Source organism: Myotis lucifugus, unplaced genomic scaffold (genome assembly GCF_000147115.1).
Source record: "Myotis lucifugus unplaced genomic scaffold, Myoluc2.0 scaffold_226, whole genome shotgun sequence".
NCBI lineage: Eukaryota > Metazoa > Chordata > Mammalia > Chiroptera > Vespertilionidae > Myotis > Myotis lucifugus.
The window spans coordinates 1-18,271 of NW_005871274.1; the positions used below are offsets into that span (position 1 = coordinate 1).

Below are 18,271 nucleotides of genomic sequence, written 5' to 3' on the forward strand. Positions count from 1 at the left end.
AAAAATACTGCTAACCCAGGTTTGCACTGGTGACATGGTGTCGGAGAAGCCCACGTGCGTGAACACCGATCTCATCCAGGCACAGCCACAGGGGGCAGGGCTGGAGGCTGGGCAGGTGGGAGCAGGGCCCAGAAGAGCCTTGTTCACAGTGATAAGCCCGGGCCTTAGTGGAGCTGCAGCGTCCAGGAGAGACGGGAACCCACTGGGGGTGTCCCCCCGAGGCGGGCGGGCTGGCTGGAGGAGGAGGAGGATGTGGGGAAGGCGGTATACATGTGAGTCATGTGTGTGGTTCTCAAAGCCAGGAGAGAGGGACCAGTGAGGGGAAAAAAGCCTGACAAGCCCCAGCTGTGCGGTCGCGGGAGGAAACCGGACAGAGGGGAAAGCGCAGGCAGTTCAGGAAGGTGCATCACACAAGTACCCCGGGGTTGCTTTCTTCCCCCAAACCTTTGAAACCCGGAGCAGAGGTCCTGTCGTTCTTTCCATTTCTCACTGTCCCCTAAGTACTGTCGTAGGGGAAGGCGAGCGCGAGGTCATAGCTGTTACCCGCCGCGGTGTCGCAGGATGAGCGGCAGGCGGGAAGAGCACTCTGCAAGGCCAGCCGGTCCACGGCGAACTCGTAGGCGTGGACCAGCCCCCGGTGCCTAGAGGGAGCACAGAGAGGGCCGTCCTACAGCTCTGCCCTTGGGGCCCACAGTGAGCGGACACGCAGGATCCCAGGACCAGAGGTGAATGGGTCAGTGCCATGAGGAGAGGCCCCCGGCCTCACAGGCTGCTCAGGCCAGTAAGAAGCACCCGAGCCTTGTGCCTTGTGCATGGAGTGAGGAGGGAGGGGTCTCCCTTGTGTGGCAGCTGAGTCACCCAGCCGACCCGCAGGGGGACTTAACTCAGAAGCCGTGACTAGGACTCTAACCACTGCAGGTCCCTAAGCCCTTTGTCTTGGCCTCTCTGTGCCCCCCCCCCCCCCCATGCAGCCATCCTGCAGAAGCAGTGAGGTATTGTGGGGGAAACACTTAACACGGCAGATAGCACATTACTTGCTAATATCACTCACCCTATTGCATCTCTAGCTGCCTGTGCCTGAGGGTACATCCCGTAGGGAGTAGTGTGACATGGGGGGTCCTATTCTAAGATCAAACATAACTGTCTTTTCTGCACATCCAGACCACAGCAGCCGAGCCCACTGACCTCCTGTGCGTGGCGAAGTTGTCCAGGTCGGCACTGCGCACCACCCGGTCGTAGGGCACGTTGGCCGTGATGAGGCTGTGGCTGGTGAAGGCGAGGTGGCGGACGGGGTGCCTGGAACACAAGGGGAGAGCACTCTGCTGAAGGTAAGTTCGCTGCAAACTGAGCATGTCCTGCATGTGCTGCCAGTCTAGAAGCTGAGAACTACAGGGCCCTAGGACCCCCTAACCAGGCGTTTCTTTGACGGAGGACACCCCCCCGGCGATGTCTCGCCTTCGTTCCCACAGTTAGAGCCAGATCCACTCTGTAAACAAGTCTGAACGCCCCCAACAACAGGGTGTGTTTTGGACGTAAAGGACAAACTCAGCAGCACGCGGGCGAGAACACCCACGCTGGCTGGTGTGGGACAAGTCACTCCAGCTCCGAGCCAGGTCCATCTGCAGGCACAGAACCATAAGGCCCATAGTCCTAGTCAGGGGGCTCCACGTGACACAGGTAGTCTGGGTTGTAAACGCACATTCAGAAAATCTTGGAATGAAATGGCTTGAAATCTATGTACAAAGTTTTGTTCATTCTAAAACCTTTTCATTGCTACTATGGTCACAGCACTGAGCCAGGACACCCACTGCAAGCGGAGACCTGCCATCAGAGATGCCCGCCAGGTCAAGGTAAGACATACCTGGGGGGTATGGGGGGGCGGGGGGCGGCAGAAGCAGGGTTACAGGCTCCTCGAGCAGGAAATGGTACAGGGCACACAGATGGGCCCAGGGTCCAGCACTCAGGGGGAGAGACCACGGCTGACAGGCCCGCTCAGAAGGCACAGGAGAGGGGGATTCTCTCGTACATAAAGGGAGTCTGAGCCCAGGGAGGCAAGAGGAAAGGAGAGAAAGGACAGGTGTGAGCAGGACTCAAGGAGACAGGCACCTGTCCGAGCACCAGCTGGACAGAGCTCAGAAGAGCATCACAGCAGCAGTGGCAGGCGACTACAGTGAGGCATCAGCTAACAGTGACCTGGTGAGGGACAAGCCACTAACTGGTGGTCGAACTGGATGTGCATTTACAGATGAGTCAGCACCACAGTGCTGGGAAGACCCGCTTCACCAGCACGGCTCACCCGAGGGCATCAGCTTCTCGGGGAGAGACTGAGACCTGGAGTGCACGCCTAGTGAGCCGCACGCAGGGGAGGCACCGCTGGAGCCAAGCCAGGTGGAGTCAGTTCTAGACTCTTAAAAGGGATTCCAGTGGGTGGGAGTGTTAGTTGCCTTTTGGCACCACCTGGTGGCAACTCAGTGCATCAGCACAGAAATCAGAAAAGGGCCCATGGGAGGGCTTGCCTGGTACACTGTGGGCCCTGCACGTCACCCAGGGCTCTAGTCTGTAAAAGCTGCTGAGGCACTCGCTAGCACTGCCTTCCAAGGAAGAAACCACATTCTTCTTTTAACCTGGCCCTTCTTGTACTTAGAACGAAGACGGTGCTGCCTCCTCGTGGGCCTAGTTTATCATGATTTGCACTAGAGGAGGAACAAAGCTCAGCTCACAATTGCAGGCTGTGGCCTTTCCTCCCACCTGCCTCAGAAGCAGAGTGGATGGGGGTGAGCAAGCATGTCAAACTCAAAGGCTAACACAGGCCAAATAAACGAGGCATGTGGCCCACCGGCGTGAGTTTGACATGCTTGCTGTAAAGTGTTAAACCAGTTAGGCTCCACTCATGTAAACATACCTACACCTGTGAAGCCTTTGGCCTGTGCCTATTTAACGTGAATATTCGAGTTAAAGGTTGAGACTGCACATTCCTCCTAGTTCAAGCCTGAATCCATCCAGTCCTAAGTGCCCTTCTACACCATGGAAGGAAGTCCAAGGAATGGGCAGGACATCACATCCTGCTGCTGAGACTCTGAGTGGAGGGAGGTGGGAATGAATGAGGCAGTTTTCACAATGGGAGAGAGGAAATGCCTCTCTACTGACCGTGCCCGGCTCCATTCCTCAGCCTGAGTTTCCTCATCTGAAAATGGAGGTCACAGCCGCTGGCTCTCAGGGTTACGGTGAGGGCTGTAAGCCCCAGATGGCACTGAGCACAACGCCTGGCTCAGAGGTTGAACTAGTGTCGTCATCACTGTTAGCACTAGAGGTGCCGAGAAGCAGCCTTACCTGGAATGCACCTCCCACAGCTTCTGGTTCATCCGATAGTCCCACACGGAGACCAGGCCCTCCTCGCCTCCACTGACAACTTTCCAGTCGTCCATCTGCACGGCGGAGACGCCAAGCTGGTGTGCAGAGAGCGACAGGGCGATCTTGTTGGTGCGGAGGTCATGGATCCTCACCCTGGAAGGCCCAAGGTGAGCAGAGGTTAGAGTGAAAGCCTGAAATGACAAACCCTCCTGGGTTGTGCTGGGGTCTAGGCACAACAGTCCCATGAAGACAGAGACCATGAAACCCCTGTGGTTGCAGAGATCTAAACACGCTAGGAAACGTTATCGCCTTGGTACACCGTCACACAGAGGAGGCCCAGACGCAAGGCATGAACGAGTGAAGAGCCCACAACTGCTTAGCTGGGAGGATTTAAGAGCCCCCAGAACAAGAGAGACTCGGGACCCATCCAGTAGGTGCCTGTCACTCACTCTATCTGCTCAACAGGGAGACGCCTGCCCTGGGTGCCCGTCCACAGAGGAAGGTGAACTCTGACTGCGCCTCCACATGGGCATCGGCTGCCCTAAGGGTAAGTTTAACTCTCAGCACGGAAACTTTGCTTGTGGTATAATATTCTGTTAAGGGCAAATCAGTTACGCTTGTCTGCCACCCAAACCCTTACCTGGTTGAGGAAAAATAACATTTTACTCAACTCTGTCCATCACCATCTTGCTGAAATGTGGGAAGGGAACACCTACAGTTGAGCAAGTGTAACAGAATCGTGAGAAGTGACTGCCCAGTGCCCACATACTCTTATCTAAAGTCTGGGAAGAATCACTTGCCTTGTCATCATCTGCATTTCTCCCTGCTCCTCACCTGAGGATATGCTTTTTATTGATTTTAGAGAGAGAGAGAGAAACATGGATCAGTTGCCTCCCGTACTCGCTTCAACCAGGAATTGAACCCACCACCTTTCAGTGTACAGGACAACGCTCAGCCAACTGAGCCACACCGGCCAATCATCTGAATTCTTAAAGAAACTACTTTTTATACAAGTATGTGACCTTCCACATCAGGATAAATTATATAGAGACAGAAATCTCTTATCCACTAGAAACCCCAACATACTTAGCTTCTGAAATCAGCTACAAGAGCTACCACTGAATGAGACAAAATGTGTGTACAAGAAACCCCATGCTGTAACTCACCTAGTGGGGATGCTGGGCAAACAGAATGCTAGTATGGTCAACATGACCAAAGCATGTGTTTGACACCAAAACTGTGATGAGAAGGGGAAGTCCTGAGACATGTCCTACACTTTCGGTTATGAGAATGCACACACAAATCTATTATTTTGAACCGAAAATTCTATACCTAGTTTACCTACCAAATTTGAAGGCAAAATTAAAAGGCTCTTGTTTTTTCTTTTAACAGAAAATGACTCAGAGTGAGCAACCTGTAGCTATTCTGAAAGAAAGTGCTGCAGCAAAATCCCGGAGGACTGTGAGGAGACAACACACAGACCACGCAGTGACGCACAGAACAAACACTGAGCATAGCATAAGAGGACAGCCGGCTTAAGACCGAACGTGTCTGCCAGTCAGTAAATACACCCAGAGCAAACCCACCTAGAAGAGTTCAAACGGGTCACAAAGCAAAATTCAATATATGCTACACACACATGCCATGTTTGCAGGTGCAAGGAAGAGGTAGCAATTTTAACACCAGAAAAGGGATTTCAGAGCACAAAGATGAGATGAGAGTACTTGAGAATGACGAAGGGTACAATTCACTAAATGTTCAGTAAAACCTGCCTGGAAAAAAACGCAGAAAACCTACATGGACCTAATTTTTTAATTTGGTTTCTTTGGTCATTATAATCTGTTCAGGTTTTCTATTTTATTGTTTAAATCTCCAAATTTGAAGATACAGATGAATACATGACTTTCCAAGAAAGACCCCTGGGGGCAGACAATCCCAGCAGAAGTAACAAAGAGTACACTGGGGCAGCTGTCCCCGCACAAAGAACCAGAGCACCTGGCCTGCCTGGGAGGAGCCCCCTGGGCTGCGGCACTGCCCGCAGGAGCAGAGGAAGCTTCCAAACCTCCATAGAGCCAGCACGCTCTTCCAAGAAACTGACGAGGAGAGCACGTGGGAAGGCAGCAATCGATCGGCACCAAGGCTAAGACCTGAATGAAATATTAACTAACAGAATCCACAGCAATACACTGCCAACAAGCGGAATCCACCCAGCTCCTGTGAGCACAATTCACCTACTATTGTAACAAACAAGAAAAAACACATGGTCACTCCCATGGATGCTGAAACGAAATCTGATGAAATATAATATTTATTCCTAATAAAAAGTCTTTAAAAAATAGTGACCTATACTTTTACCACTGATATGTCACATTGTTTTAAAAAAATGGATATAGCCGAAGCCGGTTTGGCTCAGTGGATAGAGCGTCAGCCTGCGGACTGAAGGGTCCCGGGTTCGATTCCGGTCAAGGGCATGTACCTGGGTTGCGGGCACATCCCCAGTAGGAGATGTGCAGGAGGCAGCTGATCGATGTTTCTCTCTCATCGATGTTTCTAACTATCTCTCTCCCTTTCTCTCTGTAAAAAATCAATAAAATAAATTTTTTAAAAAAATGGATATAATTAAATAAAAGAAAATAAGGTGAGAATCAAATGCAAATTAATGTCAAAATCAACAGCTGTATCTTATGTACCAACAACCACTAGCTTTAAAAATGTAAGACCCCACTTATAATAGCAATTAAAGGCAAAATACCCTATAACTTTATTTTAGAGTTCTACCATATACATTATACCGAAATAAATTATAGAAGGCTCAAGAGTCAACATAATTAAACTCTAAATAGTCAGAATAGGAAAGGCCTTTCTAAATATAAAAAACCTGGAAGTCAAAAAGAAAAATATTGATAACTGTATATAAAGTATTTAAGTTTTTCTCACATGGGGGAAAAATCATAAGGCAAAATGATCAAGTGGGGAAACGGTTGGTAACAGAGAGGGCTGGCAAATGCCTTCAAATTGATAGTAAAGATTGACAACCCAAAAGTAACAGGAGAGAAAAGAAAACCATTCACAGAAAAGGAAATACTAATGGTTTTTAAACATGTGTGACATGTTCTAGTTCACTGGCGATGAGAGAAATTAGGAAGTAAAACTAATGCAATACACCACTTGTCCCCCATCACCCAGCAAAGATAAAGTTTGGCAGAACGCTCTGAGCCCCTCTGTGCTGTGAGACCTGGAGGCAGGTACTTAGGTGTGGCTGATGTGGGCATAAATCCCTCTTTGGGGAGTGACTTGGTAATATCCAACAAAATAAAAAATACACTACTGACCTAGCAGTTCTGCTTCTAAGAATTCAGGATATATCGCATGTGTACAAATGCACACACATACAGGCATACAAGGCCACTGGCCACAGCACTCTTTTTAGTAGCAAAAGATGGGGCTTCTGTTTCAGGCAACTTGTTGACCCACTCATTGAAAATCCCTTAATGCTGCTGGATATCCTTTTAAATGCTCTACCGAGCTCACAAAACCGGCGACTTCCCCAGGGCTCGAGCTGAGAACCAGCCTGGAGAGCTGGAGCTGCAGTGCCAGGCTCCTGTGAGCATGTGTGGTGGGTGAGGCTGCTGGCAGGTGCCAATCTCAGGAGCCAATGGGTCTGGATCTTACCTGGACACAGGCCCACCCAGAGGGGGAGGGGGTGGGAGTATTGAGATTCCTGCTTTATAAAAATGCCAAAGTAACCTTCTACAAATGAAAATATAGTCCCTGGAATTAACAGGCTGGAAGAGTTTATAAATTAGAGGATACATCTGAAAAATTACCTAGAATGCAGAACAGAAATTAAACAGGTGAACAATGTGAATGAGGGGTTAAGAGACAGGAAGAATAGAAGGAACGGTTCAGCATGTGTTGGAAAGAAGTTCCAGAAGGAAAAAATAGAGTGTGTGTGTGGCAAAGAAGCAATATTCAAGTAGTTAATGGCCAATATGTTTCCCGAATCAATGACAGTGATGCATACTCATACTTCATGAGCCGTAATCAAAATAAACAGAAATATCACCTAAGAGTATCATATCATAAAGTGGGAATATGCAAAAGTCTAAAAGAGGTCTTAAAAGCAACCTAAGGAAAAAAGGCATTCCCTACTAAGGAATGACCATTAGAGCGATGGGAAAAACTAGAAACAACATTTAAGTCCTCATGCATTTGGATGGCACAACTCGCTCCCTTGATGGAGTGTGAGCTAAAGCAATCACGGTGCATCCGGACAGTGGAGTCTGTGCAGCCACTGGAGAGTGAGACAGACCTAGGAACACTGACAGGCAGCTGTCACCAAAACACGGCTCTACGTCCAACCACGGCCTGCGTGTGACAGGTGGAGGGTGTATGCTGTGCACGTGCAGTCGCTCCTTAGAAAAGGCTCACTGTTCCCAGAAGACCGAATGCTTCATATTAATGCCTCTGTGCTTTTTAAAAAAATGTATATTTCTATTAATTTCAGAGAGTAAGGGAGAGGGAGAGATAGAAACACCAATGACGAGAGAAAATCACTGATCAGCTGCCTCCTGCACACCCCACACTGGGGATCGAGCCCACAACCTGGGCATGTGCCCTGACCAGGAATCAAAACATGACCTCCTGGTTCATAGGTTGACGCTCAACCACTGAGCCATGCTGGCCAGGTGCCTCTGTGCTCTTTAATCAAGTGTGAATGTACAGGATACCTGTTTAAGTAAAATTGAAAAATTTAAAGAAAATCCTGGAAGGAGATATTCAAATTGGTAGCAGTTACCTGGGGGAAGAGTGGCAACTAAGAATAAGGGGGGAAAGGCGGCTTTTACTTTTTTCTTCTAGACACTGCCATGTTGTTTTAAGAAACAAGAACTCATTTGTGACTGGAACGGGCACCGGGAGGTACAGCCACGCTGTTTAAGCTGGGTGGGGCGTGCACAGGCATTCGTTACTCTTAACTGTACACATCCCTCACCCTCCCATGTGCATACCTACTCTGCTTCAAATATAGATGTCGCCTCAGAGCACAGAGGAGATGCATGAATTCTTCCTGGGTAGGACATGCAACTAAGTAGGTGACACATATTATGGTGACCCCTGTTACTCCAGCAGCCATTCAATCCCCCACTTTCTAGTAGGGAGCTGGGCCTGCAGGGATGCAGGAGAACGTGGAATGTGCTGGAAAACGAAGGTCTCCCCTCCAGCCCTTAGAGGCGCCATCAAGGCCCTGGTGGTGAGAAAGGGCAGGTGTCAGCACCCTAGGAGCTTTGCCTGTAGCAGTCACAGCCAAACGGCTTGCTAACGGGGACCTGAAAGGGACAGGAAAGCAAACATTTAGCCCAAACACTTTTCAGCACATATCTGGTTAATAAGGGCCTACTTTGCCGTGGTGATTTTCATAAAGAGCCCCTCTGTTGAATATTTATGCTCTGTAATTTACAGTTTGGCTGTTAAGGAGACAAAGGCAAACACGAATTTGGTCCAGAAGTTCAAAGTTTGCCATCTGTTTTCCTATTGTATTTAGATACCAGCACGGATGGCTCCAAACAAAACAAACAAATATACCAAAAGATACAGCACTTGCGTATTTTGTATCACCAAGGAGATAAAAGCGGGCCAAAACAGACTTCACTTCTCCCCACAGGGAAAAGGAAAAGCATTTACATGACATCTCCTTGGAGAGCATCACTCTGGCCTCTTGTCGCCAGATAGAAACAGCACGCACCGCAGCGTGCGAGGTCCACACAAGCCGCTCAGATTCACATGCAGGCCCGGTGTCTGCCTCGAACAGCTGACGGTGCGCGGCACCAACCCGAACGCAGCGCACCTTGGCAAAGCCCGGGTCCTCAGCACTCAAATCAAATACTCGGCGCTGGGAACAGGTAGCACAGCAAACGGGCACAAGTATATGCCAAGACGGCCGATTCCAGGGACAAAAAGAAGCCAATGGTAGGTACTGAGTCCCTATCTAGCACGTATTTCATCAACTTTGCCTGCTGAAAAGAAAAATAATTGGTCCGAAAGCTGTAATTGTATTATGTTTAATATTCATGGTTGGATTTGGAGGGCTGTTCCAGCACTCCCTCTCTCCAGTCCCTCTCTAATGAAAATCGCACCATAGGAGTCGGCTCTAGCCCGCCAATTAAAACAAAAGACACCAGAACCTTCCAAAGCCTCCAACAGAGGAGCATCCATCTGATGGGCAGGAAAACGTGCTGGAACGGAGAGGGAGGCACGCTCTGGTTGGTCCTGTGCTAAGAGCTTTGAATAACTTATTACAACACTTGCAGATGGAGCAGATACAACATGCACGCCCCACTCTCGCTCTCTCTAACAGCAGGCAGCAGGGCCAGAGCACACCGCAACTTTGTATTTGTCAGGGCAAGCAGTGAGCGCTGAGACTCTTTAATTGGGGGTCACAACTCAGGGCTCGCTTCCCATTGCTTTGGATTAAATAATCCCATGTAATAATAAAGCAAGATGCACTAGATGGCAAAGGTGAAGCCTATTCCGGCTCAGCTCGGCAGTTTCATTAAGAAGGACCTGCCCTTCAGCTATATTTCTATCCAGAAAATAAAGGGAACAAGCAAGAGGCATTAAAATATAGGCTTGAAAAAAAATGATCAAATTAATAAAGAAAACTAGTATTTAAAAAAAAAATCAATACATGATTCTGTTTTGTTTCATTTAACCTGGGCTATTAAAGAGGATTTTAAATATAACCTTTATATGCCAAAATCAATAGCTTTATCTAGATAATACTGGTGATGGCCTTTAGTAAATGATTCACTTGAAACAGCAACTAGAAAAACGGCCCAGTTTGATCCAACGAGGCTATGCTGAGAGCTCTCTACTTTAAAGCTGCGTCTCTGAAGTCTCCAGTTCTCCGTATCTTGCCCACAAAGAGCAATAGGCCCCTTGGACTAATCACTCCACCTTCCTGGGCCTGTTTCCTCAGCCAGGTCCACAGGAGAGAGCTCTGCGTGGCCGTACATTCTGCGGCCCCTAACAAGCCAGCCCACAGTTTTACCTCTAGACACAATGATGTAGGAAACACCAAAATAATAGGGCACATGACCCCAAATTGGAAACGCGGAAACATTCCATTTACTTTAATTTCTTTTAAAATTTTAATCAGATGAGTATACCTCGAATAACCCCTCTATTTTATGGTCAACTGATTTTCAACAATGGTGCCAAGTCAATTCAATGGGGAAGGAATAGTCCTCTCAACACATGATGCTGGACAATTAGTTATCCACATGCAGAAGAATGAGGTTGGACTCCCACCTCACACCATATACAAAAATTAACTCCAAATGCTTTGTGACCTCACTCTAAGAGCCAAAAGTACAAAAATTCTTTGAAGAAAAAACAGGAGTAAATCTTTGTGATTCTGGGCTAGTAAATGACTTCTTCAATATAATACCAACAGCACAAGTAACAACGAAAAAAGAGATGACCTGAACTTCATCAAAATGAAAACCTGTGGCCGAAACCGGTTTGGCTCAGTGGATAGAGCGTCGGCCTGCGGACTGAAAGGTCCCAGGTTCGATTCCGGTCAAGGGCATGTACCTTGGTTGCGGGCACATCCCCAGTAGGAGATGTGCAGGAGGCAGCTGATCGATGTTTCTCTCTCATCGATGTTTCTAACTCTCTATATCTCTCCCTTCCTCTCTGTAAAAAATCAATAAAATATATTTTAAAAAAATGAAAACCTGTGTGCTTCGAAGGACACCATCAAGAGAATAAAAAGACAACCCACAGGATGGGAGGACATGAGAAGGGAGGGTATCTGGAATACATGAAGGGCTCTTACAACTCAGTAAGTAAAAAGAGAACCCAATCTAAAAAATGGGCCAACGATCTGAGTACAAATTTATCCAGAGAGGCCAAAAGCCCATCAAAGGGTGCTCAACGTCATTAGCAACCAGGAGGATGAAAACTAAAACCAATGGTTCTTGACTTTCTCCGTCTGACTTATTTCGCTTTTCATGACTGAGAGAGACTTGACTTTGGGTGGTGAATGCATAATGCAAAAAACAGATGATGTATTATAGAACTGTACACTTGAAACTTATATAATCTTATTAACCAAGGTCACCCCAATAAATTTAATAAAAAATTTTAAAAACCACAATGAGATACCACTTCACCCATTAGAACAGCTGCCATCAGAGACAATGGCACATATTGCTGAGGAGGTGGGGAAATTTGAACAGCCACTCAGAAAGACAGTCTGGCAATTCCTCAAGTTGTTAAACACAGAGTTACCAAATAAGCCAGCAATTCCATTCATAAGTATATATCCAAGAGATCAGAAAACATATATCTACACAAAATTTGTACTTGAATGGTAATCGCAGTATACATAATAGTAAAAAAAAAAAAAAACCAAAACACAAATGCCCATTAACTGACAAACGAATAAATGTGGTATATTCATACAATGGAATAGTATTTGGCTGTAAAAAGGAAGGGGGTAGTGACTCATGCTGCAAGTTTATCTTATAAACATGTCAAGTGGAAGAAGACAGTCACAAAAGGTCACATGTTATATGATTCCATTTATGTTATACGTGAGTTGTTCAAAACAGATCCACAGAGACAGAAAGTAGATAGTGGCTGCCTAGAGCTGGAGGGATAGGGTGGAAATGAAGAGTGACTACTAATGGGTACGAGGTTTATGTGAAGTGATGAAAATGTTCTAGAATTAACTTGGTGATGGTTGCACAACCTTGTGAACTTTACACTGAATTGCACAATTTAAAATGATGAATTGTAGGTATGAAATTTTCTCTCAATAAAGCTGCTAAAAATAATCTTGAGATGCCCCAGCTGGCTTGGCTCAGTGGATAGAGCATCAGCCTGTGGACTGAAGGGTCCCAGGTTCGATTCCGGTCAAGGGCACATGCCTAGGTTGCGGGCTCAATCCCCAGTGAAGAGTGTGCAGGAGGCAGCTGATCGATGTTTCTCATCATTGATGCTTCTCTCTCTCTCTCCCTCTCCCCTCCCCTCTGAAATCAATAAAAATGTGTTTTAAAAAATAATCTTAAGATTATGGAGAAAAAGCAGTGGGATTTGTTGGTTCAGCGAATGCTGCCTTGGCAACCCACTAACAACCTAACATATGCCCTTACCCCCAACTCTTATCTGATTCTTCCCGGCAGAGCACTGATAAGCTTCTCCATTCTAGACCCAGAGTTGACTGGGAAAGAAGGAGCAGATCACAGAGGAGAAGACTGAGGGCCACAGGAGAGGAAGGGGCCTCCTTTACCAAAGCCTCTACTGCTGAACACAGCATTTAATTAAATCGTTTAAGAGAGAGAGTTCTGATGCTGGCCAAGATGCAGTGAGCCCAACACTGCTCTGACCTCTGCTGACTGCAACCACAACCCCTGCACAAAACACAAAAAGCCAGTTCCCGAGGACTCTGGGGAGTTAAGGAGAGACGGTGGGGAAAAGGTTTCCCATTTTCCCTTTTCTCTCACAGCCTCGCGCTGGGGATGAGCGCCAGTGCAGAGCCGTGTGGTGCTGCAGGAGCTAAAAGAAACTTCACTCTGAAGAACCAAGAAAGGGGGCCCCTGCGGCCCAAATAATGTCATAGAACTGCTTGGTGGCAGCAGTGAAGGCAGGTAAAACTGAGAAACCCAACTACTGATCATAGGCCCAGAGAAAGGAGCCCTGGAGGCTGGGAAGTACAGGGATGAAGCGGGGACCTGGAGAAGGGAGCCCATCTCTGAATGACCCCCAGCAACCCCAGGCTCCACTCTGAGCTGTGCAGGACAGCCCCAAAGCAGCACAGCAGAGGCCCTGAGGACTCCACTATTCTGCCCTGCTGCCATCTCAGACTATCCCGCGTGGCATGTGGGCCCACAGCTAGAGGGGCATGGCAAAGGCTTTGGGAATTGAACAGACACTGGAATCACCACCCACCGAAGGCAACACAGCACCTGCAGTCTGCACCCACCAGGGTGACGGCCTGCCTTTAAATCAGTAAAAAATCTCAACAGTCGCCAGAGGATTATATAACAGGATCCAAAGTGGGCAGGACCTAACATTCAAAATGTCCAGGATGCAACCCAAAATTACTTGACATACCCACCCCCCCCAGAAAAAAACAACCAGGAAAATGTGACCCATTCTCAAAGGGAAAAACAACTAACAGATGTCAACCCTAAAACAACCCAGATTTGTCTTTCGCCAAAAGTGCCGGGAGCGCTATTGCGCTCCTCCTGCAGTGTCACTATTAGATGCTAGTAGTTCACTCTTTATTGACAGATGGCACCTAAGTGCAGATTACTTATGATGCCGAATGTTTGTAGTTCTAAAATTGACCACTGGCATTTATCTGCCTAATTTTTTACAGATACTACGATTTTATGAAGTTTACTCAGATTTTATAGCCCTAAAGCTTCAAAATGGCGTCCAGTTCTAAGTCTGCTTTTATTAGTGATGATGATATTGCTAAATATGTCAATTCTTGCTGTGAAGATGACGATTTTGTGGAAGATATTGGAGAAGTGTGTCCCTCTATTTTAACATTATATGTTTTGTTCAAATTTTTTTCTACAAATTTTTTTATAATTCAATCAGCAAACAATATATGTCAAAGATGAAAACAAATGTAGTAAAGGTTTCCTTAAGTTTTTGAATATGTAACTTCATTTACTTGCGATTCATAATTTTTTTCCTAAACTGCTGTAAAATCAGCAAAAATGCCTTGGCAATTTTAGCATAGGTCCTAGGATATTGGTTGGCACTCAAGGGGTTAAAGCAACTACTGTAACTATATTCCATGAGGTAAAAGTAAAATGGTGCCCCGCTAGTGTGGCTCAGTGGTTGAGCATCAACCATGAACCAAAGAGGTCACAGGTTTGATTCCCAGTCAGGGCACATGCCCGGGTTATAGGCTCGATCCCCAGTAAGGGGCGTGCAGGAGGCAGCCAATCGATGATTCTCTCTATCCCTCTCCCTTCCTCTTTCTCTAAAAAATCAATAAAAACATGTATTTTTAAAAAGGTAAAATAGTAAAAAAGACTGATATTTGGAGCAGAGAAATAGAAACTATGAAAAAGAACTGAATGGAAATTTTGGAACTCAAAAATACAAAATCTGAAATAAAAGTCACCGATTGGCTCATCAGCAGAATGGAGATGACAGGAAGAGCCAGTGAACCTGAGGTTACACAATAGATACCATGTGACCTGAAGAAGTGGAGCTGGGAAAGAAGTGAACAGAGCTTCCGTGATCTGTGGGACAATATTAAAAGGTCTAACATCCGCACCCCCCACCTCTCACCAAAAAAAGAAACTCCTTGCAAATTCCACCTGTGTTTGCAAACTAACTCAAGCTGATTTCCTTATTTTAATGAAAAATTATTTTTGTCTTAATCTGGGACAGTTTTATGCATCTTTAGAGCCCATTTCATTCTCAAGTTATTTATAAAGTACTAAGAGAATGCACTGGAATTCCGTTTTTTAAGTTAAGAAAAAGGAGGGTCCAGGTTTTTAAAAATTGCATTAGCCATTAAGTAACAGTCTAGGATGTAGTTCTTGTCATAGTATCTGACCCCTTACTCCCACTTTTGAAATAAAACATAAGCTGTACAAGCATGGGTGTGCCTCTCTAATGGCTCCTACTCATAGCTATTAAGGCTTTGAGGGGAAAAACCTCACGATATTTCCCTGTACTACATTTAGACGTTTAGGTTCCTTATTCCTTCCTTTTTCCAGATGTACAATGTTTAACCCCTGTGTCTCAAATTCATATCGCTTACCCTGCTACTCTGACTCATAGGAATAATCCTCTGTACGATGGTGCGACTCGGACATACTCTGGTCAAACAGCTGGCACACAGAGGTAGGAGTGCCCTGACTGAGGCCACTTAGGATGGCCCCCTCCCCAACTCCAAGTCACCAGTCTGTCCTTTTCATCCACAGAGACAGAGGGTTTAAAAAACAGCATTGGTTTACTAATAAAATGGGCTTAACGTGATCAAGTCTGGATTGCAAGATGACCACGAACTCTGCACACGGAGCAGTAGCTCCTCCCCGGCAATGGTCGCATGAGCAGGCAGCCTGATCCGGAGTTAAGTCAGCCTTGCTTAACTCTGGAGTGTGTGTGTACATACACTTCAACTGATAACTCACTTAATTTTCACTGCTTTTTAAGTTTAACTGATTTGAACAAAGAAAATTTATCCTAAAGTGCACTAGACCTTTTTTTTATGGGGATACATAAAAGATAAAGTTTACAGTAGCAGTTGATGAATTCAAGGCACACAACTACTTAACGAAATGATTCTTGAAGTTTGTGATTCCACTGCTTCGTGTTATCAGCAGTGCCTGGACCAGAACAGTCATCAATTTGAAAACAGGCATTGACAAAAAAATTATTCATTCCTGGATTCCTTTAAATTTTGAAAATGAACAGTATGCTAATAAACACTGACTTTATAATCATTCAAACTGTGTGTACCTTTTTGGGACACGCTGTACACACTGAGTATGTGCCACTCGGACTACCTGGCAGCCGAGGTGGAGCCGACAGTGGTCCCGACAGCCTGGCGGGCCCGTCCTCTAGAGCTGACTGGGCTAAGGCAGGCGGAAAGCAGGATTCCGGGAGTCCAGCTGTGGCGGCCACCTAAACGGCCACGCTGTAAACCTCACCGACAAGCCCCGCCCTCCCGCCTGGACGCCGCAGCGCCCTTGCATGTGCTCTCCTGGAAAGCAAGGAGCTGCGAGGTCCCTGTGGGGAGACCCTATCAGATAAGCTTGGAGCCTTTGTGTAGCTCAGTCTGGAAACTAAAACGTGATGGTAAAACTACAAACTGACGTGTTTCATTTGCTGGGGTGCACGGGGCCACTTATCAAGCCTGGCTGGGGCTTTTTAAGAGGAAAACTGGACACACTGAGGAGTTCAATTTTCAAGCCTCGGAAATATCAGCCATGTTTGGGGGCCTTGAGAAAAACGATCAAGTATTTCCTTTCAGTAAAGCATTCTCACATTTTCTTTTGGCTCTAAGGGAAAGGGGTAGTGGAGGGGTGAAGGTCAGGAGTTGAAAATATTGTTTGACAAAATGATTATTTTTGCAAGTGCTGCACTGGTGCGACAGAGATGTGGGGCTTGGCACGAGAGAGCCCCCGCTCGCGTCTGATCCCCCCGCCGAGCAGCCCACCACCTGCAGCCTGGGGCCAGCAGAGGAGGGGCGTGCAGACCCTGGCCTCTAGCCATGCCACCTCTCTTCAGGGCTGGATCAGACATGGCCTATCACCAGCCAAAAATTTAAAAAAGGAAAAGAAAAGACATGGGGAGAGGACATGGGGATGGGGAAAAAAACACTGAAATGTGGACATGGAGTCTTTTCAAACACTTTAATCCTTTCGTGCTGATGGTTCCTGGAGCGTCCGTGGCTGGCACGGGACCTGCACCGGGAAAACCCGACTCCCCGAGCCAATGCGCTGAAGAGAAGGCTGCTAATCACCTAAATAGGAACTGGAATCTGTTCACATGCGGCCTCTTCCCCATCACCAGAGGGACACCACGGCGCTCGGAAACACACTCTTGACATCATTTGGCAGGCAACCCTATTTCGTTGAACATGATTCATCCCTTAGGTTATTGTTTTTAATATTAGAAAGTGAGCTTTTAAATGCCAAACAAATTTATTCCAAGTGGTCTCACTGGGCCTTCCACCAACTGCATCCACCAAATGGCTTAAAAGACCACCTTCCCGTGGCGCTGCAGAAAGGAGGCAGAGACAGCGCCGTCCAACTATTACCTAATGCGAGACTGTTCTCCAGGTTCACAGAGACAGCATCTCTGGGATGGGGCTGAGCACGGTGGACGGAGCCGTGGAGTGAGCACTGCGGAGTGTGAGCCGCAGAGGACACGCGTGAGCAGTGAGGCTGGGCGGCCAGGCCGAGACACAAACGGCTGTGGCTACAAAACCTGTTACTCAGACATACCTCCGGTCCATGTTGCCGCTGACCATGAGGTGGGGAGGGCTGTCCCTGAGGTTGACGCAGGTGAAGTCGCCAAGCGCGTTGCCCAGTTTCGAGAGGCAGCGTTCTGCTTCCAGGCTGTAGACCAGGATCTGGGGAGAAAGAACATGCGGGTGCCCTGTCTTTAGTACATACAGCAGCCCTACAGCAACACGCTTCATTTCAGCACATCCAGGCAGGGCCTTGCCCCAGCACCTAGTAAAGATGTTCTGCCACTAAATACCCTGACCTTTTCCAGGGAGTGAGATTGTGGGGAGAGGGCTGTTAGAATGATAGAAGGAAATAAAGCAAAATCCAGAGAATTCCTTAGTCCAAGGTGCAAACAAACTCAAAAGACACAGAGAAAAATGCCAAATGAAGAAATTATGTTTGCGTCTCCTAAGAGGAAACGGAGGTCACTGACTGCGCCTGGTTTGGAATTAATGGGAAAGCGAGCAGATCCAGAAGCGTGCAGCCAGCCAGCGCGGGTTCTCTTTCTTCTTCCGCTCCCTGTATTCATACCACGGAAGGTACAGGAAAGAACGGTTCAAGCATCCAGGAGGATGAAGCTTGCACAGTTAACCACTAGATGAGTCCTTTAGACTAAACGACAAACCCCAAGTCCTGGTCCCAATGCTTCTCTCTTCAGTCACTCTCCACTTGCTAATTTAAAGGAGCTCTGTTCCATAACGTACGGAGGCAAATAGAGGGTGGTCTTGATCTCTAGACTATATATATATATATATATATATATATATATATATATATATATATATATATATATATGTTTTTTTTTATTGATTTTTTTTTTTTACAGAGAGGAAGGGAGAGGGATAGAGAGAGTCAGAAACACAACTGGGGATGTGTCCTCAACCAAGGTACATGCCCTTGACCAGAATCGAACCTGGGACCCTTGA

At 47.0% G+C, this 18,271-nt stretch overlaps 1 protein-coding gene and 1 long non-coding RNA gene across 3 annotated transcripts in view; one reads left to right on the top strand and one right to left on the bottom strand.

Annotated features, from left to right (window-relative positions):
* Positions 1–213: 213 nt before the first annotated feature.
* Positions 214–18,271, bottom strand: part of FBXW8 (F-box and WD repeat domain containing 8) — a 106,390-nt gene continuing 88,332 nt past the window's right edge. For both annotated transcript variants that reach the window (XM_006098248.3, XM_023762002.1), the window contains exons 8-11: positions 17,340–17,467; positions 3,331–3,504; positions 1,186–1,296; positions 214–641 (exon numbers count right to left, since the gene is read on the bottom strand). In XM_006098248.3, the coding sequence (XP_006098310.1) occupies positions 497–641; positions 1,186–1,296; positions 3,331–3,504; positions 17,340–17,467 (558 nt within the window). In that variant the 3' untranslated portion in view covers positions 214–496. The remainder of the gene's footprint in view (positions 642–1,185; positions 1,297–3,330; positions 3,505–17,339; positions 17,468–18,271) is intronic.
* Positions 661–5,740, top strand: LOC106698747. Its single transcript, XR_002831552.1, has 6 exons — positions 661–725; positions 1,162–1,328; positions 1,789–1,850; positions 2,246–2,388; positions 3,817–3,898; positions 4,744–5,740. It is a non-coding gene; the product is annotated as an uncharacterized LOC106698747 (long non-coding RNA).